At 45.4% G+C, this 24167-nt stretch overlaps 1 protein-coding gene across 1 annotated transcript in view; it reads left to right on the top strand.

The window, feature by feature from the left end:
- Positions 1-24167, top strand: part of WDR75 (WD repeat domain 75) — a 292493-nt gene that overhangs the window by 146387 nt on the left and 121939 nt on the right. Inside the window, exon 12 of the mRNA XM_088460739.1 lies at positions 11765-11937. Within this exon, the coding sequence (XP_088316865.1) occupies positions 11765-11937 (173 nt within the window). The remainder of the gene's footprint in view (positions 1-11764; positions 11938-24167) is intronic.

A 24167-nucleotide genomic window follows, 5' to 3' on the forward strand; every position in this document is an offset into this window, starting at 1 on the left:
CCCCGGGCCAAGGCATCTCAGTTTAGTTTGGTGCCCGGCCGGAGTCGGATGCACCTGTTAGAGGGGGACTATGTAGAGCCCCTGAAGTTTCTTCAATACAGCTGTGGCTGCACATCTGGAAGTACAGCATGGACAGTCAGTTCTGACGTCCATGCTGTCTTCCCTACACCCCCGCCGGTACTGATCCGGGGATGCTGGTAGGCATCTGGGGTCACAGCTAGCGGTGACCCCAGATGTTCAGGACCATGGCCGGAATCAAGGGGGACAGCAAGGTAAGCAGCGGGGTCCCGCGTGGGTCCCCGCTGATACATGGTCCAGAGTCCCCAGGCAGGGGGCTCCCTGGGGACTGGCTGCAGCGTGGAGCCAGGTTCTAACCTGCGCTTCCACTACCCCCCTGGGACAGCAGGACCGCTGCAGAGCGGTAGCGCTGCGGCGTCCCAGGGGTTAAATGCATGCCAGGGGAGCGCGCCTTCCCTGTCTCACAGCCGGCACCTCCCCCGCTGCACACAGCCCTCTCTGCACACGCCGACTGGCCCTGTGGCAGCGCTCCTCCCCCAGGCCGGCCTCCTCTCTGCTCCTCGGTGGCCATCTTTGCTGGAAGCATGGTGAGCGCTGCTGGACGCTGAAGGACGCGGTCTGGGTCCCCCTGCATACCTCTCCTCCGTTGAATTAAGGGCTGTGTATGCAGCGCTGTGTCCTAGCAGGCTCTGAGTCTGCGTAGTTGAGGATCAGCGCTGATAGTGCAGGAATTGATTTCTCTGCATTGTATGTGACCTATGCTAGCGTCTGCTGCCTGTACTTAATTTTCTGTCTGTCAGCATTTAACTGTCCCTGTTCTTTCTGCTAAAGCCCTTGCGGTGCGGTGCTTGCAGGGTGGCCTCACACTATACTAACGAGTAACAGTGAGAGTTGTCACATACTTAACATTATGTCTGAAAGTGATTTTCCTCTCCAGCTTTTATGTACTACATGCAAGGTACCTATAGCGGAGGGGGACGGTAGTGCGGAGGGACTGTGTCGACGGTGTTATTCGTTGACGCGACCGATTACGGTCACGGCTCCAGTACAGGAGCCGCCCTGGGCTTGTTTTGCCAAAGCGCTTACAACCCTCGTGGGCCAGTTAGCTCCGCAGCCTGCCTTCACTCAGATGGGTTTGTCCCAGCAGTCAGTGGTGTCGTCACCCATGCAGGGGTTCCCGAGACAACTAATGGTACCCCACAGTCTCCCTGTTTCCCCTCCACAGGTCTCTCATGAGCCTGCATGGGTTAATTCGTTAACAAGCTCTGTACAGCAGTTGTCAGAAGTGTTGCAAGGGGAGTCTGTGATGCGGCCTCACAAGCGGCCGGTGGCGTCTCTGTCTGCTCCTTATGAGGACGACGACGGGATGACCGACCATGGGGAGCTTCTGGTTCTTTCTGACCAGGAACCTTCCCGTCTTAAAGAGTCGGACGCTAAGTCTAAGGTGTATATACCTGGCCTTATTCGTGCAGTCCGTTCTGCTTTAGTTATTGAGGATGAGGAGCCTCCGGTATCAAAGTCCAAATACGCCTTTTTCAAGGATGTTAAAGGAGATACCACAGTGTTTCCTCTTTAGTTGACCACCTAGAGGAAGCGTGGAAACAGCCAGGTAAACGATATCAGCCTCAAAGGCGTTTAGCAGTGGTTGTCCGTATTGCCACATTACCCATGCCATCCATGTCCCTTAAGGATGCTACGGACCGCAAGGTGGAGATCTGCATGAAGTCCGTCTATTCCCTTGCGGGGGGGGGGGGGCAGCGCGGCCAGCTATGGCCATTTGCTGGGTTGCCAGAGCTATGGAACGCTGGGCTGATACGTTAGAGGCGTCCGTCGATTCCGACTGTTCGACTGAGCAGACGGAGTTGATCGGCAATCTCCGGGATTCGGCCACTTTTATTAACGAAGCGGCCTTGGATATTAGTACCCTGGCGTCTCGAATTTCTTCGGCAGCTGTGGCTGCTCGTCGCACCTTGTGGTTGTGATCCTGGAAGGCGGACGCTGATTCCAAAAAGGGTTTGGAGGCGTTACCTTTTAAAGGAGAAGTTCTCTTCGGTCCGGACCTGGACAAGATTGTAGCCACGCTGGCGGCAGCTAAATCGGCATGTCTCCCGTCGGCTGCTGTTCCTTCTCGTTCAGGTACTCCGTCCTTTCGGCCTTATAGGGCCCAGGGCAGGCCTAAGGCACAGTCCTTTCCCCGACAGGCTGGCCCCCAAAAATCGGCCAAGCCCCGGATGCAGGCCTGGAGTACCAGACATCCGGCCCCTATGTCAGATGACAAGCCTGCGGCCTGACGGTCCGGTTCCTCCCTTTGGGGGATCCCAAAGTGGGAGGCCGCCTGCTGCAGTTCGCCCGGTGTTGGTCGGTCACCACGACAGACACTTGGGTTCTCGAGGTGGTCTCACACGGGTATGCCCTCTCCTTCCGGCACAGATGATTCTTCACCACGGGTCTACCATCAGACCGGAACAAAGCCACGGAGCTGCGGAAGGTTTTGCACACTATGCTCCAGGCTGGAGTTATAGTGCCTGTTCCATTCTCCCAGAGGGGCCAGGGTTTCTATTCCAATCTCTTTTTGGTGCAGAAACCCAATGGGTCGTTTCGTCCGATTCTCAACCTCAAAGCTCTCAACAAATCTTTGCGGGTGCCGAAGTTTCGGATGGAGACTCTACGGTCCATCATTCTGGCGCTGGAACCGGGGGACTACATGGTGTCATTGGACATACAGGATGCTTACCTGCATGTCCCTATTCTTTTGCGCCATCAGCAGTTCCTCAGGTTTGCAATCCGCAGCGACCACTTTCAGTTCCGGGCGTTACCTTTTGGCCTGGCGACAGCACCACGTGTTTTCACCAAGGTGATGGCGGTCATGGCGGCTTCCCTGCGGCTGCAGGGAGTCCGCATGTTGCCGTACTTGGACGACCTTTTCTTAGTGGCAGGCTCTCCGGAGCTCCTTCTCCGCCACTTGGACCTGACCATTGCGCTACTGCAATGGCACGGCTGGTTGATAAACTGGCAGAAGTCCACCCTGATCCCGTCTCAGCGGATTCTGCACCTCGGAGCCTTTGTTGGACTCGGGATAGCAAAGGATCTTTGTGATGGGGGAAAAGATCTCTGCCTTACAGTCGAGGGTGCGCAGTTGTCTGCAGAGCCGCTGGGTGTCCACTCAGCGATGATGTTACTGGGTTCCATGGTGTCGGTATTCAACATGGTGGAATATGCCCAGTTTCACTCCAGACCTTTGCAGCACCTGATCCTGTCCAAATGGAATGGACTGCCTCAGTCTCTAAAATCCCAGATGATAGTGCTCTCTCCGGAGGTTCGTCTGTCCCTTGCCTGGTGGTTGCAGACTACCCATCTCAACAAGGGTCGTCCGTTCTGGGTGGCGGATTGGGTCCTGTTGACAACGGACGCCAATCTTCGGGGCTGGGGAGCAGTTTCGGGTCCACACTTGTTCCAGGGCAGGTGGACTCCGGCAGAAGCAGAGCTTCCAATAAACATCTTGGAACTCCGAGCGGTCTTCAATGCTCTCCAGCAGGCACATCGGGTTCTCCGAGGTCGCCCAGTGCAGGTCCAGTCGGACAACGCTACCAGCGTGGCCTACATAAACCGGCAAGGAGGAAACCGAAGTCGGGCGGCTCTCGTGGAGGTGTCTCGGATCCTGGTATGGGCGGAGCGCAATCTTCCGGCCATATCAGCTGTCTTCATCCCGGGAGTGTTAAACTGGGAGGCGGACTTTCTCAGTCGCCAGGACGTTCATCCAGGGCAATGGTCCCTGCACCCGGACGTTTTTCAACTGCTGGTGGACAGGTGGGGTCTTCCAGAGATCGACCTCATGGCGTCCCGGCACAACAACAAGTTGCCGGTGTACGGGTCTCGCACAAGAGACGAAGAGGCGTCTCTGGTGGATGCTCTGTCCGTCTAGTGGACGTTCCGGTTTGCTTACCTCTTTCCTCCGGGTTCCCTTCTTCCACGGGTAATCTGGAAATTCAAACAGGAAGGAGGGACGCTCCTGTTGATAGCTCCCGCATGGCCCAGACGGCACTGGTTCTCAGACCTTCAGGGTCTGTCCGTGGACAGTCATCTACGCTTACCACTCCGGACCTTCTGTCACAGGGTCCTTGTTTTCACCCGGACCTGTCTCGGCTGTCTTTGACGGCGTGGCTGTTGAGACAGCCATGTGAAGGTCCAGGGGGTTTTCCAACTCTGTAGTGCGTACCATGCTAAGAGCTCGGAAACAGTCTTCCGCGAGAATATACCATCGCGTGTGGCATACGTTCTTCCAGTGGTGTCGACCGAGAGGTTATGCACCGCGGGAGTTTCGTCTGTCTCGGGTACTTGCCTTCCTACAAGCGGGACTAGACCATGGGCTTCGCCTTGCTTCTTTGAAGATGCAGGTTTCGGCCCGTTCTGCCAGGTTTCACCGTAGGATTGCTACAATCCCTGATGTGCGCACCTTTATGCATGGTGTTCTGCGAATTCAGCCGCCATATGTTCCACCTGTAGCGCCTTGCGCCTCGCTGTGGTCCTGAGGGCTCTCCAAGGACCGCCGTTTGAACCACTGGGCTCAGTGGATCTTAAATGGCTAACAGCTAAGACTGTTTTCCTTCTGGCCATAGCTTCGGCCAGACGTGTTTCTGATTTAGGGGCTCTCTCTTGTAGATCCCCTTTCTTGATTTTTCATGGGAACAGGGCAGTGCTCCGCACTCGGCCTGAATTTCTTCCCAAAGTTGTTTCCCAGTTTCATGTTAACGAGGAAATAGTTGTTCCGGCCTTTAACTCACCAGGCCTTTCAGTGGGTGATGCCACTTTGGATGTTGTGCGGGCCTTAAGGACTTATGTTGACCGCACTTCTTCATTTAGGAAGTCGGACACCTTGTTTGTCCTCTATGGCTTCCGTAAAAAGGGTTGGCCTGCTTCAAAGCAAACTTTGGCAGCCTGGATCCGTATGGCTATTTCTGAAGCTTATCTTCATGAAGGCCTGCCGGTTCCTCCTTCTGTGAAGGCTCATTCCACTAGATCTGTGGGTCCTTCGTGGGCAGCTCAACGTGGTGCCTCTGCAGTCCAGATCTGCAAGGCTGCTACATGGTCCTCTGTCCATACCTTCTTGAGGTATTACAGGTTTGACACCTTCGCCTCTCAGGATGCTTCCTTGGGGCGGCGGATTCTCCTTTCAGCACAGGAGCGTCCCCACCCTTAAAGGATACTGCTTTGGGACATCCCCAAGGTATCCTGTGGATACCCTATGGACCCTGAAGTAGAAAATATGAGATATGGTAAGAACTTACCCTTGTTATCTCTATTTCTACGAAGTCCATAGGGTTCCACAGGACTCCCGCTCTGTCGCACCTGTGCTGCAGATGGGCTTTGCTCTGGTCACCGGTTTTTCCAACTGCCTCTGGTGAGAATGTGATTCTTGTGTGTGTCCAGATCTTTCTTCTCTCTCTTCCTTCTCCTCCTCCGGCCTATGGCTTGGTACCTAACTGAGATTCCTTGGCTCGGGGGTGGGGTATAGGAGGGGGACCCTAGTGCATCCTGGGAGGCTGAAACCTAACTCTGTGGTGCCCGATGCCTGACGTCATCACCTATACCCCAAGGTATCCTGTGGAACCCTATGGACTTCGGAGAAATAGAGATAACCAGGGTAAGTTCTTACCATATCTCATATTTTTATTATATTTTATGTATTATGTGTTTTTGTTTTTACTGTGTTTTTTCTAACAACAGTATTGGATATAGATGCGTATATTTCGATAGAAGACTATTTATGTCCCAGATAAAGTGCTCTAAGCGCCGATCATTTTGAGAGTGTTTTTCGGTAATTTACGGTTAGGGGAGATCCAATTTCCCCTGACATTATCGGCTGCTGGTAGTAACTTGTGCTAAGAGTGAGAAGAGATTATTTCTGAGTTAAAAAGGCCTTAAAGATCAGCACTTATCTGTTGTGTTTTTTATGTTTGTAAGGTGTTCGCTCTTCTGTTAATCATAACTGGTTTTGTTGGGATGATTTCTTTCAGAAGGGGGTCTGTTTTGAGAAGGTGCCAGTGTTTTGTCAGAATTCTTTCCAGAGATCTTATATTGCTATTGTATTTTGTAATGAAAGGTATCTGAGGTATACTATTTTCTTCCATTTTCTTATATTTGATAAGATCATTTAATTTTTTCTTTCTTATTGCTGTAAGGCTGTTTTCTAGTAATTTTTTATTGTAGCTTCTGTCCTCAAACCTCGCCTTCAGTTTTTCACTCTGTGTGATGAAATGTCAGACATCACACATAAGTCCAAATATGAACTCAGACAAGCTATACAGAATAAATACAGCGAAGCAGTCCTTCCTAAATGGGAGAAAAGAAGCAAATGACACTCACATATAAACTCAGACAGAGACTTACTGAAGAAAAGAAAGACATCATGCAAGAAGCAACAACTTCGAAAAAAGGGAATTAGCACTAGAACCAACTCGGAGGAAGATATTTTTAGAGTTTCTAGAGACAATAGGGGAACCCAATCTCTTGACACCATACACCAAGAAAAAGAAATAATGCACACAAGAAGAGGAAAGAGAGGAGGAAAGCAAACAAAGAAAAAAAGCAAACTTAAACAACAAATCTACAATAGGGGAAGGCATATTTAGTCTGAGTCCCGCTGCACTCACCGAAGGGCAACCAGTTTATTAAGCAAGGGCTTGAAGTTTGCACCTCAATCAAAACCAAATAATTTGAAATGTATATTGACCTGCACAAATTTATACGGAAAGTCTGTATAAAAAAGTTTTGCAAAGGAACCAGCCCTATGGAATGAAGCACAAACCCTGAAGAACACAAATCAAGAATTCAAACACAAATCTTAGACCACAGTCATTTCACTCCTTATCATGTAAAAGGAGCAGGTCTTGAAACATTTCAGAAATTAGTTGATTGAAAAGGATATTGATATATTACCAGACACCCAAAATCAAAATGAATTTAACAAAGGAAGAAAAGAAGGCCCTAGATGAATTAAAAACGAACAAAGAAATCATAACTAAAACCGCAGACAAGGGCAGAGGCCTAGTCATTATGAACACCACAGACTACAACACAGAAATGGAAAGACTCCTCTCAGACGAAATTACATACCTAAAATTGGAAAGAGACCCAACTGATACATATACAGTCAGGTGCATAAATATTGGGACATTGACAGAATTTTCATATTTTGGCCTCTATTCACCACCACAATGGCTTTGAAATGAAACAAACAAGATGTGCTTTTACTACAGACTTTCAGATTTAATTTGAGGGTAATTACATCCAAATCAGGAGAACGGTGTAGGAATTACAACTGTTTCTATATGTGCCTCCCACTTTTTAAGGGGCCAAAAGTAATGGGACAAACTAAACAATCCTAAATCTAACTTTCACTTTTTAATACTGAAGTCTGAAGTCTGGAACGCATAGACATCACCAGACGCTGGGTTTCATCCCTGGTGATGCTCTGCCAGGCCTCTACTGCAAATGTCTTCAGTTCCTGCTTATTCTTGGGGCATTTTCCCTTCAGTTTTGTCTTCTTCAAGTGAAATGCATGCTCAATCGGATTCAGGTCAGGGGATTGACTTGGCCATTGCATAACATTCCACTTTTTAGCCTTAAAAAACTCTTTGGTTGCTTTTGCAGTATGCTTCGGGTCATTGTCCATCTGCACTGTGAAGCGCCGTCCTATGAGTTCTGAAGCATTTGACTGAATATGAGCATATAATATTGCCGGAAACACTTCAGAATTCATTCTGCTGCTTTTGTCAGCAGTCACATCATCAATAAATACAAGGGATCCAGTTCCATTGGCAGCCATACATGCCCACGCCATGACACTACCACCACCATGCTTCACTGATGAGGTGGTATGTTTTGGATCATGAGCAGTTCCTTTCCTGCTCCATACTCTTCTCTTCCCATCACTCTGGTACAAGTTAATCTTTGTCTCATCTGTCCATAGGATGCTGTTCCAGAACTGTAATGCCTGGGTGATGACGTCAACGCGTTTCGTCCCGCAAAAACCGGGACTTTTTCAAGACTGTCATGAAAAAGTCCAGTTTTTTGCGGGACGAAACGTGTTGACGTCATCACCCATGCATCTGAGGTTCGTTCACAGCAACATTACCACTTGCTGTTGGGCATCCTGGACGATTTTCATAGAATTATCCATCTGTTACGGGAGCACCGCCAGCCGCACACGGCATTTACTTCACAGACCTATTTGGTCTCCCGCTGCATGGCCAGTCGGCCCCATTCAGCCGCGACATCCTAGCGAACAGACAAGCCAGGACGGACGATAGTGTGGACACAGCCACTCACGGCCAACTACCTGTCCCTGGATTACTACTAGCCGGAACACGCTGACCGCCTCACAGGCATTTTTGGTCTCTCACTGCACGCCAGCTGATATTACTCAGCTGCGGCTACAAAGCAAGCAGACAATCCAGGACGGACATCAGTGCGGACATGGCCATTCAGGGTTAGAGGCACATGTTATTTCCACCCTTCCACTGTTCACTCTTCAATATAACTACTTCACTCTGGGACGCCAGTAGTGATTGTAATACAGTAGCGGAATTCAGCTGTTTTGACCATCTTCACTAAGATCTATTTGTTACTTTTTAGCCACATTGTTACAACAGTGGCTCCCTCTAGAATGGTATGCTGTGAAACCTCAGTCAAACGATACCTTTTTTGCATTTAGCAATATATTACAGCCAAAGAGTTACTTATTTGCCTTATGTATTTATAGGATTTATTCCTTCATGTGCACATGATTTTATATGTGGATTATATTGTGTTGATGAAAATATCAATTTTATTTATAAATAAGGCCTCCTGTTTATTAACAGACAGTAAACCTATTATAGACATCTTCATTCATCAAATTACCAGTGCATAGCGCAGTATTGATTTGTTGTTCCTCTGCTTTTTGCTATAGAGACTATTGTCTCTGGGTTATTGACCAAAGCCCTAATACTCGCAGCTGGCACTGATTACCATACTCATTTTTGAAAATAGCGCTTGGATTTTTTGCAGTTTCTTACTGCAAACTAGTTTTTTCCTATTGCAAAAGATGTACCACTTCAGAAACCGTATCCACCAAAGGAATAACAAACTTTTAATCAAATGTCACTAACAAAGATTATACAGTGAAAGAACATTTGACATGTAACACAGAAAGAGTGATTTATCTACTACAATGTGAATGTGGATTACAATATGTAAGATGCAAAAAAGAAAATTCAAGACAAGAATTAACGAACATATTAACAACATTAGATAAGGATTAAGAACACATAGTGTCTTTGACCATTTTCAACTGCAACATAAAAACAATCCTAAAGTATTAAAATTCATGGCGATACAACTAGACTGGAGAGGTGGAAATTATATACAACAGATGTAAAGGAAACAAACTCAATGGATTTATGAGCTGAAAACCCTACATCCAGGGGGCCGTAATTTAGACTTTGAATTAAGTTCATTTTTGAAAAACGCACAAAATCATTGCGGTATACAGTACAACAATTGTTTAGTTTTATATTAGTTTATATCTCGTGCATTCCAACAACAATCAAAACCTGATAACCACTATCTTTAATTCATTTTTATTTATTTTTATTTTAATTTTATTATTATTTTTATTTTATTATAATTTTACCCTAACGAAATATCCTGAGTGGATACATGCAGCATGTGCTATATCCTTATTGCTTACACATGCTTTTTATTGCAATTAGCAACTAAAGTTTAGCAAAGCCATTTTAAAAGTATTTTATCAATAAAGTGATGAGTTCACCTAATTAATTACATAACACCTGTGGAATAAACCCAGTTAGCCAATCACAACAGATCTCAGGCTACTAAAAGAATCAGCCATTGACATTCTTGCTTCCTTGATAAAGTCCAGTACATGGATGAAACGCGTTAGCCTTAACTACATACCTGCCGAAGGCTTTTCCCTATTAGAGCTACAAGCCAGAAAGAATGCCGGAGGCAAGATCAAAACTGACTGGAGGAAGCTACAACCCCCGCACAGAAGACGGAACACAGCGCTAGTGTCCATCAACTGCAGAGCGGCGGCAAGTAAATACCGGCGCCGGGGGGAGGTCCAGGCAAGCTACTCCACGCCCGACAAGGTTCAGGGTAAGATAGGGAGAGTCACCTGCAGCATTGCATCTCAGCAGCGGGCACCCAATTCACCCAGAAAAAGAGCTTAAACATTACATGCTGAAATTTTTTTTTAACACCCTTTATTGTTTGATTTTGTTTGCATTTCATTTTATTTTATTCACATAATTATCTTAATTTCCATTTTTATTTATTTCATTCTTTTTATTTTATTTCACTCTTTCATTGGTACTGTTATTTTCATTTTAATTTTATTTGCATTTAATTCTAACGAAAGTGGTTTGCCACATTACAAAAAAAACCCCACATATGCACAAAGATATTTTATATATTTTTCTTTAAGCGCTTCCCACATATTGCATTATCATTTACTTCCCATTGAAAATAAGAAGCACGGAAGCAGCTAAAAAACTCTAGGTGCGCTATTATTATTACTTTATCTGTAGGGTTAAAAGGTTGACACAAAAATGATCGATATGCTTTTTTATGGGGTTTTTTTCAACATCTTTAAGGTTAGGGTTAAGCACTTGGGGGAAGGTTAGGGTTAAGCTGGCCACACATCTGATGATCTGTCCAACCAGCCAACTAGTTGATTGATTGGAGTGAAAATCTGGTAACGTATGGGGGTAAATGATGATAAGCAATTGTTCCTAAATGCCAGAATACAGATGAAAATGGTCGTTCAGACAAGTTTGCTAAATGTTTGATCCAAACAATTTGCTCAAACAACAGTTTTTGTCCATTTTCTGGCATTTGCGAGCAAATTGCTGATTGTCATTTGTATTCATACCTTACTAGATTTGCATTCCAATCAATCAACTAGTTGGCAGGTTGGACAGATAATCTTTAGATGTGTGGCTGGCTTTAGGCTCCCGGGGACGGCAATTAGGATTAGGCACTAGGGGGAGGGATAGGGTTAGGCTTAGGCACTAGGGGGAAGGTTAGGGTTAGGCACTAGGTGGAGAGTTAGGATTAAAATTAAACGTGTCAACCATTTTTGTGTTGACCATTTGAACTGGTCGACATTTTAACCCTGTTTACCTTTTGCACCGTCATACTTTTGTCAGTCGACCTTTTGTAACAGTCAACCTTCTTACTGTTGCTATATTATACCATACCCCCAGCTGTGAGGGGATGATAGTATTTTTGACCTGACAGTGAGCCAAAATTTAGCAAAAATAAATTACTAGTGAAAAAAAAGTTTCAATTTGTCAGAATTCTGTAAATGTTATACTTTGTGTTTTAGTTTCTTATATGGTAAACTATTAATAAAGGGAAGTTTTTATAATGATGAAAAATATTCTATGTGGCTGCTGCTTATACTCAAGTACAGTAACCCTGTAATAGACTTGTATTTGTGTGACATTTATGTGATTACTCGAAAGTCAAGAAATTTGGATGTCACTGTTTTAACATGTTGGTTGTTCTGCAGTGAATACGGTCCATTCCATTGCTTCATGGCTATATCTGATCAGCCATGGCATGGTTGTGGTCAAGTATAAGCTTTAAACTGATAAATGATCTACATAGCATGTATTTGCTTGTGTGTTTAGATTTTTGTCTTTTATTATATTCATAATTATGGTGCATTTTTTGGTCACAGCTGGATATTATACAGCAAGAGTTTGTCAATCAATTTGGGTTGCAGTATATGGATTTGGTGAAGGCTGCATTCAATAGCAATGGCAACTGGCTAGCAACTGTGGAAGAGTTACAGGGAAAGGACGCGGTTGAAGTCCTGATGAAACTCTGGGAGTTCAGTGAAGAGCTGCAAAGGTAATAGATGTTTCCTCTTACGTTTCTTGCTTAAGTCGCGCCATACAGGCTTGTAAGGCGCAGTGAGACTTTACAGTATCCATGGCATGCAATACACAACTGCACTGGGTGGCCAGTGCTCCACTGATTTAAAACTACAGTGCTGAATAATAAAGCAGTGGATGGGTATGGCACTACAGAATCCAATAGTACAGTAAGCCCTGACAGGCGGGCCAATCACGTACAGTACTGCAGAGTGTAAAGAGTGTCTTTAATAAGTATACAGTGCTGTAGAATACTGCCGGTTGGGCTATTTTATGAAAGACTGCCCGTGCGATTACTTGTGCCTTGCATATTGTTCTGCAAGTGCCTAGCGTCAATTTCAGCAGTGATGTGCGGCACTCGCACAGTAATGGCACGCCTTAAAATTGAGCAGTGAGGTTTGAGTCTGAGCCCATAAAAAATGGATGACAAACTGTCTGTGTATCTTCTGCAGCACACTTGCGTCAATTTTGGCACTGCTGTGCCGCTAGGAGCGTTTTGGACATGACGCTAATCGGTACACATCACCAAGTGCCAGTCACTGTGGCAATGTTGACAGTGGTGTGCAGTGCTCACACAGTGATGGCATGCCTTAAAAATTAACAGAGCAGTTTGAGCAGCGCTGTTTGAAACACTTACTCAAATACAAGTCTCCACCTAGAAAAAGATGTCTTTGGATGACAAACTGACTTTGTATCTTCTGCAGCACACTTGCAGCATTTTAAGACTGCTGTGCCGCTAGGAGCTTGAAGCTAATCAGTACACATAACTAAATAGTGTCATAATTCCAGCATATATAGCAATCACAGTAAGCCAATAAATGCTGCAGTAGGGCCATCCTGAGCTGGATGTTTTTATTTCAGATATGGGCACCACTGCAGATCATTGGAGCAGCAGAGGAACCTAACACTGCCCTGGATATATATGTACATATTGGTCTCATTATGCACTAAATAGTGTATTATTAGACAGTATTAATAAAGCAAGCACTGTTAGGGGAGCACTTCTATAGGGTTGATGATCTATAGAAGTGCTCCCCTAACAGTGCATGCTTTCCAGATCTCCTAGTTGGTGCACAGGTGTATTTATTACTGGCTGACACATGTTAAAAGATCCACAGGTGGTGGTGGTTTTTATTTGTGCTGCTGAGAAGAACATGCAGCACTAGTAAAATTATATTACATTACTACTTTTTTTGTGTTCATGGTGTGGGTTGGAGAGGGGGCTTTCCAGGTAACTAGAAAATTCCCCCCCTCTCCGCTCAGTGTAAGAATATATTCTCTAACTCTTTAATTACCTTTAGTCTCCTCATCCTCCTAATTTTTCGAACATTTGAAGGGGGTGTCGTTCTGGGCCTGTGGGAAAAAAAAAAAATAACATAGTTTCTTCTTCGATCCTCCATGGCTGCCTTACCTTGGGATATAGGCCTTGTTCAGACAGGAATTTTTTTCAGTGACTACCCTTCCTGCTGTATATATTCTGGGCCCATCCTCTTTTTCTTCCTGTGTCTTAACAGTGTAGTTGTAGAGTGGGGAAGTAATTCTTTTTTTTTCTCTAAATAAAAGTATGTTTCCCAGTGTGCTCGCTTTGCCGCGGGATGGCACCCTGGGGTGGTGGTCATGAAGGCGGATGGCTGAGAACCGGTTCTATACCGGCCTTTGATGGGCTGCGCTTCAGTCTGGTCAGTCCTTGGAGCCGGTGGAGAATTTTCCATCTTAGCTCCCCGGTTAAGTACAACCAAAAATGTGTCCGCGGCTTGGAGCTGGCCGAAGTGCACAGGCGCGCATCAATAAGTCTGATGATGCGTGGACCAGAATGTAGTATGGCTGTCACTGCGCATGCGCCCGACCCCCCGGCAAAATGTCAGAGGGCGTAAAATGGCACCAATCACTGAAAGTAGAGAGTGGTATCTCTTCTACCTATCCACTTATCTGCCAAGTCTGCAGCCTGAACATGGATTCTGAGCCTGCACCCCAACAGCCAAATAGCACCCAGTTGAGGTAAGTCCTTATTGTGTGCATAGGTATGCAGGTTGTTAGTGTTAGATTAGTAATAGGGTGTTTTAATTTCTAGTGTGCCTTGGCCTAACATGAGAGCTTCTGATAAGCCTTTTTCAGGGACACAGGAGATGGTCTTTTATGAAAGATGTGTTCAGAAGAGTCCCACACCTGTAATTATTCAGCAGCCTAGGACCAGTTTCAAGAGCTAATGGACTGGATGAAAATATTATTTGTATCTAGAGGAGTTTTTAACTATGCATATGTCTAAAGGTGCGTACACATGGGTTGATTTTATTTTTTTTGAATGACTGAATCACATCATTAAGACTCTGGAGTGCATCCTTGCATACAGATATTGAAGAGAAGATCTCAAAGCAATATCTTTTAAGAAACTTTTAAGAAAGTCCACTAGCAGACATAGAAACGACTGGACAATTACAACATTGTAATTGTGCGGTCATTTCACATTCTGGTACTGTGCCTTCAGTCGTTCAGTGTAGGCACATCAATCATCCCCTAACATGCTCAACCTGACGTTTATTGTCAGGTTGACCAGCATGTTCGGGAGATGTCGGAAACGACCGGCAAGATCACGCATTGCTGGTCGTTTCTGGCATTTGCATCCCCGATGTGTGCCCGATTACTGAACGATTGCATGATTACGATGTCGTAATCGTGCAAACGCTCGGTTATCTGGTAGTGGTTACGCGGCATTAGAGATTATGCAAAAAGCTATTGAATACCTTTTGTGAGGCCTCTTTGGATGTTGTATCCTATGCTACTAGGTCTATGGCTACTGGAGCGTTATGATTGCAGTCTTGGATGGTGGCTGCCAATCTTTTTTTTTTAAATTAGCAACGTTACCGTATGAGGGCTCTTTCCTTTTTGGGAGCAAATTAGATTCCCTTATACACAGGATGACGGGGTAAATCTTACTGACTAATAGAGGATGGGAGAAACTGGTATCCATTTCCCTCGTCAAAACAACAGTACAGAGAAGCTAGGACTTATAGACCAGGTCACCACTATAACAGAAGCTTTTCTTCAGGGATGACCAGACAATGCTTTCGGCAGAATTTTAGGAGAGGTAATTCCAGACAGCATTGACTACAATGCCCCCAGAGAACTAGCAGTTGGTGGTAGATTGTCCCAGTTTACTAGCAGAAGGACACACTGTGTCCAGGACAAATGGGTATTGGATATAATATCCACAGGATACCGTAGAGTTTAAAGAAATACCAGAAAGAGACTAATTTGTACAATAAAGGATGCCAGTTGTGAGACTGGAAAAGATTGCTATGGCAGACATTTTGGAAAAAATAATCAGACTTCAAGCAATAAACCCAGTACCCATTGTGGAAAGGAAAACAGGTTTTTACTCACCTATTTTTCTGGTACAAAAAGAGTCTGGAGATTTCAAGACTATCCTTGAATTTAAGAGAATTGAACAAGTATGTCTTGACAAGAGAATTTCATATGAAGACACTAATATCTATTCTAGCAGGCATATCGAAAGGGGACTTTCTAGCATTGATCAATTTAAAAGATTCTTATTTTCACATACTAGTAAACATAGATGATCAAACACACTTCCCGTTCACATGTCTTCCCTTCGGCCTATCAACTTAGCCCAGGACATTTACCAAGGTTCTAGTAACCATTATAGCTCACCTAAGAACTCAAGGAATAATGATGTGGCCATACTTAGACGACATTAATCGCCAGAAGGACAAGGGAAATTGTGCAAGACAAGTTCTACAATTTCTAGAAAGACCTGGTTGGATCATAAATTGGGAAAAAAAAAGTTGGTTGAATCCAGTATGAAAAATTAAATTTCTATGGTTGATAGATGCACAGAATTATTCGGTCAGCCTCTCAGAAGAAAGATGTATGAAAATATGCCAACTGACCAGATATGTGCAGAAATGCAGCACAAATCAATTCAGGATGAAATTGAGACTGCTTGGTATGATCTCGTCAATTATAGAGGTGGGCAAAGTGGCACATGTGGAAATTGCAAGGGAACATACTAAAATTAATTTACAGGAAGGTGCCTCTTCTCCATCCTGTACAACTAAGACGAGCTGTAAAAAGATCTCTGTACTGGTGGAAAAGTGTAGATCTGGGAAAAAGATCAACACCATTGTCTCAACCACAGTACATAGTGCTTACAACAGAGCAAGTTACTTAGGATGGGGAGCACACTTGTCACAAATGGTGACACAAGGTTGATGGACCGCACAAGAAAAGTTATTTTCTTCAAACAAAAGAGCGATTAGTGCGGTATGGAAGGCAATATATTACTTCCAAGATCATCTGAGAGGAAGTCATTTAAGGATATTTTCGGACAATATGACAGTGGTAACAAATATAAATAGTCAAGGGGTACCAGAAGCAAGACCCTGATGGAAGAAATTTACAAAATTATGATCTGGGCGGAGAAACACCTCCTTCCTCTTTCAGCACTCAATGTGTAAACACAAAACTGCCTCAATTCTTTTCAAAACACCATATACCAGGGACAAGGGGGAATATATGCTTTGTTTTCAGCTATGGAATTTTCACCTGGGATATGTTTTCCCTCCTCAACCATTGATATATCGCGTATTGAAGATGATCAAAAAGGAACATGTAGATATTATAGCAATTCTACCCTATTGGCCCAGAAGGGTGTGGTTTTCAGCAGCGCTAGGAATGGCAGTGGAGGAACCATGGTGCTACCAGCAAGGCCGGACATACTGACTCTGGGTCCATTATTGCACCAGAATCCAGCAGTCCTCAAATTAGCGGCATGGCGATTGAGCCGGAAATGCTAAGGAAAAAATGGCTTTCAAACCAAGTGGTGCAGATTTTACTACAAGCAAGATTTATGACAGGATTTGGAAAACCTTTTGTCTCCTTTGTAGGAAGTGAAGTTAAGGCAATGACAGGAGACATACCCTGAATATTGCAGTTCCTATATAAAGGTTTTAGCAAAGGCCTAGCAGTTTCAACAATTAAAGTACAAATATCAGCTCTCAGTGCACTACTGGATAGGAAATTAACAAGAGAGGAGTTGTTGAAGAGATTCTGCCAAGCATTCTAGAGGATACGTCCACAGATCAAATCTTTCATAGCCCCATTGGATCTAAATTTAGTCCTGAAGACTTTAATGATGACGCCATTTGAACCATCAGAAGTTTCCTTAAAGCATCTAACCTGGAAAGTGGTCTTCCTGAGCACAATAACATCAGCAAGGAGAATAAGCAAACTACAGGCCTTGTGGTCAGAGAAGAACCGTACCTGAACATTAGGCCAGACAGTTTTATTGAGGACAAATCTAAAATTTGTTCCGAAGGTAGTCCCGTCCTTCTATCTCAATCAAGATATTGTACTTCCAGCCTTTCTTCACTTCATGGGGGACAAAGGCAGAGACTATGGGTATAGGGTGGTGGAGCAGGAGGAGTCCGGGCACCAAATATTTAAGCTGCTTCTCTCAGCAGTCCCGGCTCCTCCCCCTATACCCCGCCCCCAGGTAGGCCAGCTGCGTTTGGTGCCCTGCAGGAGCAAGTTGCATTTCTAGACTGCTCAGCAGCCTTTATTTAATTTTTTATTAAATTTACTTTTTTATATGAATGGGCAGCGCTCCTGTAGGGCCCCCGCACTGCTGCTCCTCCAACACCCTGCGCAGGCGGCCGCAGCACTGGCGAGCAGGTCAATGACTTCGGCCGATCCGCCAGCACACTCCAGGGACCTGCAGCCAGACGGGAAGGGAGCACAGATGGTGCCCAGAAGGTAAGAGCGGCTCCCTATAACAGGCCTCCTTGCCACAGCCTTTGTAGGAGAACACCGGCGGTGCTGACAGCAGTCGGCCAGGTCGCCTGACGCCTCAGGTAGACCACCAGGGCACAGGCAATGGGGCACTACAATAGAAGCAGCCATTGCCCTGGAGGATCTTGTTTAACAAGGGGGAGGTAGGCTCTCCCCATCAGCCCCTCCCCTGCTCCCTCACTGCAGAAGCCATGCCACAGGGATTCTCCCTCCTCTCTCATCTCCCAACTGAAACACTGAGCAGCCATTTTACCATCTGTTTGCTTCAGTCAGTCTCTGGAGAGCAGTAAAGGGCTCCTGTCTCCCTGTATACCTATTCCTCTGTGGTCAGGTTATATACTAAGCTCCTTCCTACCGAGTGGGGTTTGGATTGTTGAGTATTAACTGCCCATTATTACAGCATTTAATGTTTCTGTGTGTATGTGTTTCTGTGTAGGTGTACAGTTTATTTCACACCTGTTCGCTTTAGAGCGGCTTAGTAAGCCCTCGTCTGTAAGCCTACTTAGTGATCGTGAGGTCACATTCATTGCACTCCCCAATTTCTTGCACACAGAAGTTTACCTAGCTGGTGTGCAGGGACTGCCCTGGATTGCGGTACCATGTCTTTCAAGGGCTAAGCACCCAGGGATGGGGGTGATTCAATATTGCTTAACTGCAGGACTTGTACCACTGTACTTTCTTCTCAGGCTCAGGACCACAATGGGCTCTTTGTCCGGTATTTCACAGATTTGCAGCCAGAGGGTCAGACTGCCATGACTTCCACTTGGAACCACCTTGGGCTATCTCTCAGGTGAGGTTGCAGTCGGCTAACTGACTGGGAACCCCAGGGCCTGCCCCCCCTACTAGTATCCATACAGGGGCCCAGCTGTCCTTAGAATGTAAGGATGTAGTTTTTCTCGCATTTAGCACAGGTGTTTGTACCTTTCCTGGAGAGGCTGGACAGGGAGCGCACTTCGGGCGCAGACGCTCCAGTCATCGAAATAGTTCTGCACCCCTTTCCTGTTATGGTTCGGAGTCTAGGTTCTTCAGCTCACTAGGACATTGTCTAATATTTCAGATGCAGAGTCCTTCGTCTATCCTGGAGGATACCCTACCGCAGATGGATATATAGCGGTCCTGTTTAATGTGGTGAGAGTTGATAATCCGCATCAAGAATGCCGAGCAGGCCCCTAAGGCTAGCGCTCTGGTTTTCAATTGTCAAACGTTTTCTGCAGAATTCCAGTCTTCTGCGCAGTGTTGGGACCTTCTAGGGAGGCGTGGGCTCACCCTAAAAGAATTTCTAAGCGCATGGTCTCCTTCAATTCTCTACCTGCTGTGGACCAGGCATATTGAGCAGCCTCTTCAGGTGTATGTTTACGTGGCCCGCCTTGTCACAGGCACTACCCTACCCTCCAAACATGGCATCCCTTAAGGATCCGACGGACAGGACTTTGGAACTTCCCTCAACAGGGATTTAATTCTGCAGACGCTATTGCATGTTTAGCCCTGACTTCCACTTAGGTAGCTAAAGCCATTGGAGGTTGGACAGACACACTTCAGGAGAGCCTCAGCACAGGTACCCTTAGGAATGAGCTATTAGTGTTAGGAGGCCACCCTCTGATGTGCTCCCCTATCTAGAAGAGACAACAATAGATACGGTTGTCCTAGCCTTCAGGGTGTCCATATCCTCGGTGGCTGCTAGGCGAGCCCTCTGGCTTTGCTTCTGGTGCTCTGACTCAAACTTTAGGAAGGCCATAAAGGCTCTTCTGCATTCAGAGGGCTTTCTTGGCGGTTCTGATTTGGACACAATTGTAGCTTCAGTGACGGCGTCCAGGATGGCCTTCCTCCCTTTTGTGACCTAGGTCGCAAACTTCTAATTTCTGCTCCTTTCACCCGAAGGGAAGGGCCAAGTGGCCAACCTTTCTTAAGGTCTCCGGGTTACTCTTCCAATTCTTCCAGGCCCGAGCTAAGCAGCCCAGGTCTGCCAGTTATTTTACCTCCAGGCCTACTGGCAAGCTTGCTGCTTGGCAAGGCAGACCTCCACCTGGGGGGTCGCAGCGTGGGATGCCGACTTCTGCTGTTTCCAACACCTGTATGGAGACCAAGTTAGATGCCTGTGGGTGAGGTTTTCTCTCCCTAGGAATGGCCTCAACCTATTTCCCACAGGCTTTCCGGTGGATCCAGACAAAGCAGAAGCACCGGGGGAGGACTCTATTCACTCCCCACTGGCCTTCAGAGTACTTGTTCCAGTACAGATGTTATCCCAGAGCTTTCCTCGGGTTGTGACCGTATTATTCACCAGCCCACAGGTTACTGTTTCCCCGGGACTTCCATTAGGTTGAGACCGCTGGCCTTCCTTCACTCCTGTTCACAGCGTTTGCCCGCCGCTGACTCTGCTGTCGCTCAGCTCACTGAACCACACTTCAGCCCGGCTTCTGGCGTGTAACATACTGCTGACAATTCTGCTCACCCGGCTTACCAGATCAAACCTGTGCATTCTGTACGTTAAAAATATTCACGTCTCCATTTGCTGCCGACTTGTTTCTACCCTGGATCAGGTCTTTTTCAAGGCACCTGTGCGCCCCTGTCATAATCGTCGCTGCTATCTACAAGATAGCAGCGCCGATAACCTGGGCAATGTATGAACGGTCAGTTCGCCTGACCTTTCCGTCAGCTACGGCTATAGATATATCGACAGCTGCAGCTTGGCGTTGCACTGCTACCGCAGCATGGACAGCACTGTCCTTGCTGTGGCGACTCTGGGGGCTGCACATGGGATCTTACATGCTTGTGAGATCCTGCGCATGCTCAGTGCAGTTGGCAGGGTGTGAGACACATGCTAATGCGCTGTGTGCTCTATTAGGGATCGCCGGAGGGGGGAGTTTTCACTTCCCCGCTCCGGCAGTTGAGCTGTTCATACATATCATCTGTAATGCTTCCTGCTTCGCCTCTGTAAAGAGGCGAAGCAGGAAGTGTTATAGTGGCACGATAAGTGGTGATATGATACATCTGCCCCAATGTACTGTATAGTACTTACTAGACTGGGGAGGGCTACTGATCCCTGCTGGCCCTGGTCATCTCCTCCTACGAGCACATAGGCTCTTCAATTATTATTAAGCTTGTGTGTAAAAGGAAAAAAAAATATTGTAAAATCACAGTAACCGTACACTAGCTTGTCCATAACCGTAATAATCATTACCACTATCTGACTTCTCCTCCTCTTCCTCCTCCTCCAGGTGGTGGTGGTGGTGGTGGTGGTGGTGGTGGGGCAGTTCTGGGACTATGAAAACAACAAATAACCAATGTAAGTTTGTATCTAAATAATAGTTAAAAAAAAAAAAAAGTGTACTAAAATACAAGTCTGCAGTGTATAAGTTTTAGCGATACATTCTTAAAAGGAAGAGAAGTACAGTAATAAAACCCAATCTACTGTACAGTACTTGGCTAAGGGAGAGCTGTTGGGCACAGCTACTCGGTCCACTGCCTCTGCCTCCTCTGTCTCACGGTGGTGGCGCAGTTCTGGGCCTGTGAAAAAAAAATAACTAATGTAATTTTGCCTCAAAACAATTTGAAAAGTTTAAGTAAATCACCCTTGATTGTACTATTATTATTCTTACACTTAATTTATAGTAATTATTTTTTATTATTATTTTATTTATATAGCGCTTTTCTCCCATAGGACTCAAAGTCGCTTTACAGACATCAGAAAACATGGTACATTATACAAGGATTTGGTGTTGCAAAAAAATAGAAAACCACACCGAGATAATTAAAATCAACCGAAACCTAGAGAGCACAATAAGCATATTGCAGGGATGGTGCAGACATTTTGGGGAATAACTTCCATGGGTTATATATTCCACCCACAAAGGTACCAAATGAGGCAGCCGTCTTGGGCGCACTACGTAGGATTACCCTGGGTGGAATAGGTTACGCCTAGAAGAGATGAAACAAAATGGGTCGTTGCAGCATCCGGATGCTAGGAGTAGGGTCCCAACATAATAGTCAGGTCCATGTATTTTTCATCCCATCTACAAGTGTACCAGGTGAGGCAGCCATGGTGGGCGCACTACGAAGGTTGCACTGTGGGTGATAAGCCATACAAGGAATATAGTAAGTAGGAAACTACAGGTTAAACAGAACATTACTGCACAAGTAACAATTACAGATGTGCCCACATAAATATATCCTCCGTGCGCTACAAGTCGTGCCACACATAACGTGGGTACTCAGTGTGACACTGTACCGCCAAGCGTCTTTTTGTGCATCTTTTTTACCTTCAAATGTGTCTTATTCGCACACTGATGCGTAAAGATGGCACAAGCAGCTTCGGCTGATTAAAATTATATGTAGAATGCCTATGTTCTCTGAGCGAGTGCAGGTGAAACTGCATCTCGAAATTCTACGTTATGGTGTCAGTGGCTGTAACACTGTAATGTAGCATTTTGCATGCAGATACACATGCAGACTCACAGAGAACATAGGCATGCTGCATATCCTTTTAATCAGCAGAAGCCACGGCATGGTGCGACTAGAAGGGATGTTTACCACGCCAGGAGGCTAGATGTATGTGGACCTATCTGTCCTATAACAAGAGAGGCGCCAGTCATGGGCGACTGGAGAGGGCAGGAGGGAGTGTGTTAAGAAATAAGGTTGGAGATGTAGGGAGCAGTGAAGCCTTTGGAGTACAAAAAGAGTACAGCCAGTACTTGGCTGGGGAGTGTTGTTGGGTTCGGGTTCTGCCCCATCCTCCTCAAAGGGCAGACAGCGGATGAGCAGTCGATGTACTACTGTGAAACAAAACACTAATGTAATTTTGCCTCAACACATATGGAAAAATAAATATAAAGTGCCCCACATGTAAAAAAAACAACACATTGGTCCAGCCTAGAAACACAATGGGGAAGATCGTGCCGCTATAACTCTTCCTGCTTCTCCTCTTTAGTGAGGTGAAGCAGGACGCACTACCAATGAGATGTATTAAACCTCATTTGCTGGAGTGGGAGAGTGAAAACTCCCCCTCCGGTGATCCCCGCCAGAGCACACAGTGCATAAGCCTAGCTGCAGCTGTTGGAACCTAGTGATAGCTGCAGCTGTCGGAACGGTCAATGCAACTGGTAGATAGCAGTGCTGATAATGACGGGTGAATATCGCTCCTGTAATTTACCATCCAACCCCTCAATAATACATGGGGGAGAAGTGGTATTGGCTCACATAACGTGTGCTGATTCCACTTCCTCATATCGACACATAATACATCTACCCAATGTACTGTACTTACTTTGCTGTGGAGGCCCTGCTGCCTCCTATGCCTGCTGCAATCTCTGGTGCTGTTGACGTACTGTAAGAAAAAAAATACTCTAATGTACAGTATAGGAAAATGTGCCTGAAAACAATAGTGCCTTTTCTTCACGTTATGTCACACAGTAATGCCGCTGCAGCATATCCTGTTTGGCTACACTTAACCAATGTAACTGTACAGTAATACTGTACTTACTACGCAGGAGGCGCTGTTCATTTCAAAAGCATGTTATAGCTATGTGAGCGCCACATAACACTGCTGAACTTGCTGCAAGTGTGCAGATGAAGACGCACAGTCAGTGTGTAATCCAAAGATACCTGAGCTGAGACTTGTAGTTCAGTGCTGATTTCATACAGAACCCTCCATACCCCACTGCTCATTTCTAAGGCATGCCATCACTGTGTAAGCACTGCACACCACTGTCTATATTGTCACAGTGTGACAAGAAACACAAATAATATCCTGCACAGGACAAAAATGTAATTCCATTTATAGATCAGCAATATAGTACATTCTAATAATTTGTTACCAAATTTTGTATATAGCTGGAGGTGCTCCATGGAATCGAATATCAAGTACTCCGAAAAAAACCTTCCATTGGCCTCGGCCAATGTGCGGCAAGTGATTCCTTTTGTGAGGCACTCTTTTATAATTATATGATATATACTAACTGCTAAACCTGCCTATTTTACCCATTAGGTGATACATTGTTAATGATTAAATAGGATCACCACAAGATAATTATTTCATACACAATTACAGAATGTCTAATATTTGTGTGCTTATTGATGAGGGTGACTATCATATTTTCATAATCAGTCATAATAATTCCAACTTTCTTTTAAAGAAGGATCCGATTAAAAGTTATGTTTTAATTATTTTCTGATATCAAATATACGGTATTTATGGGTATTTATTGATGGGTGACTCTGTCATATTGTCACACTCAGTCAAAATAATCCCCAGTCTCTTTAAAGAGATTAAGTTATATTGTAATTATGTATATTTCCTGATATCAATTAATTTATTATAAAAGATTGTCCCACAAATGACTCACTTGCTGCACATTGGCCGAGTATAGGGTCACAGTGACCAGCACTTAGTAATGTCTACCAATT

The sequence above is a fragment of the Taudactylus pleione genome, unplaced genomic scaffold, assembly GCF_031769625.1.
Source record: "Taudactylus pleione unplaced genomic scaffold, aTauple2 ptg000977l, whole genome shotgun sequence".
Lineage (NCBI taxonomy): Eukaryota > Metazoa > Chordata > Amphibia > Anura > Myobatrachidae > Taudactylus > Taudactylus pleione.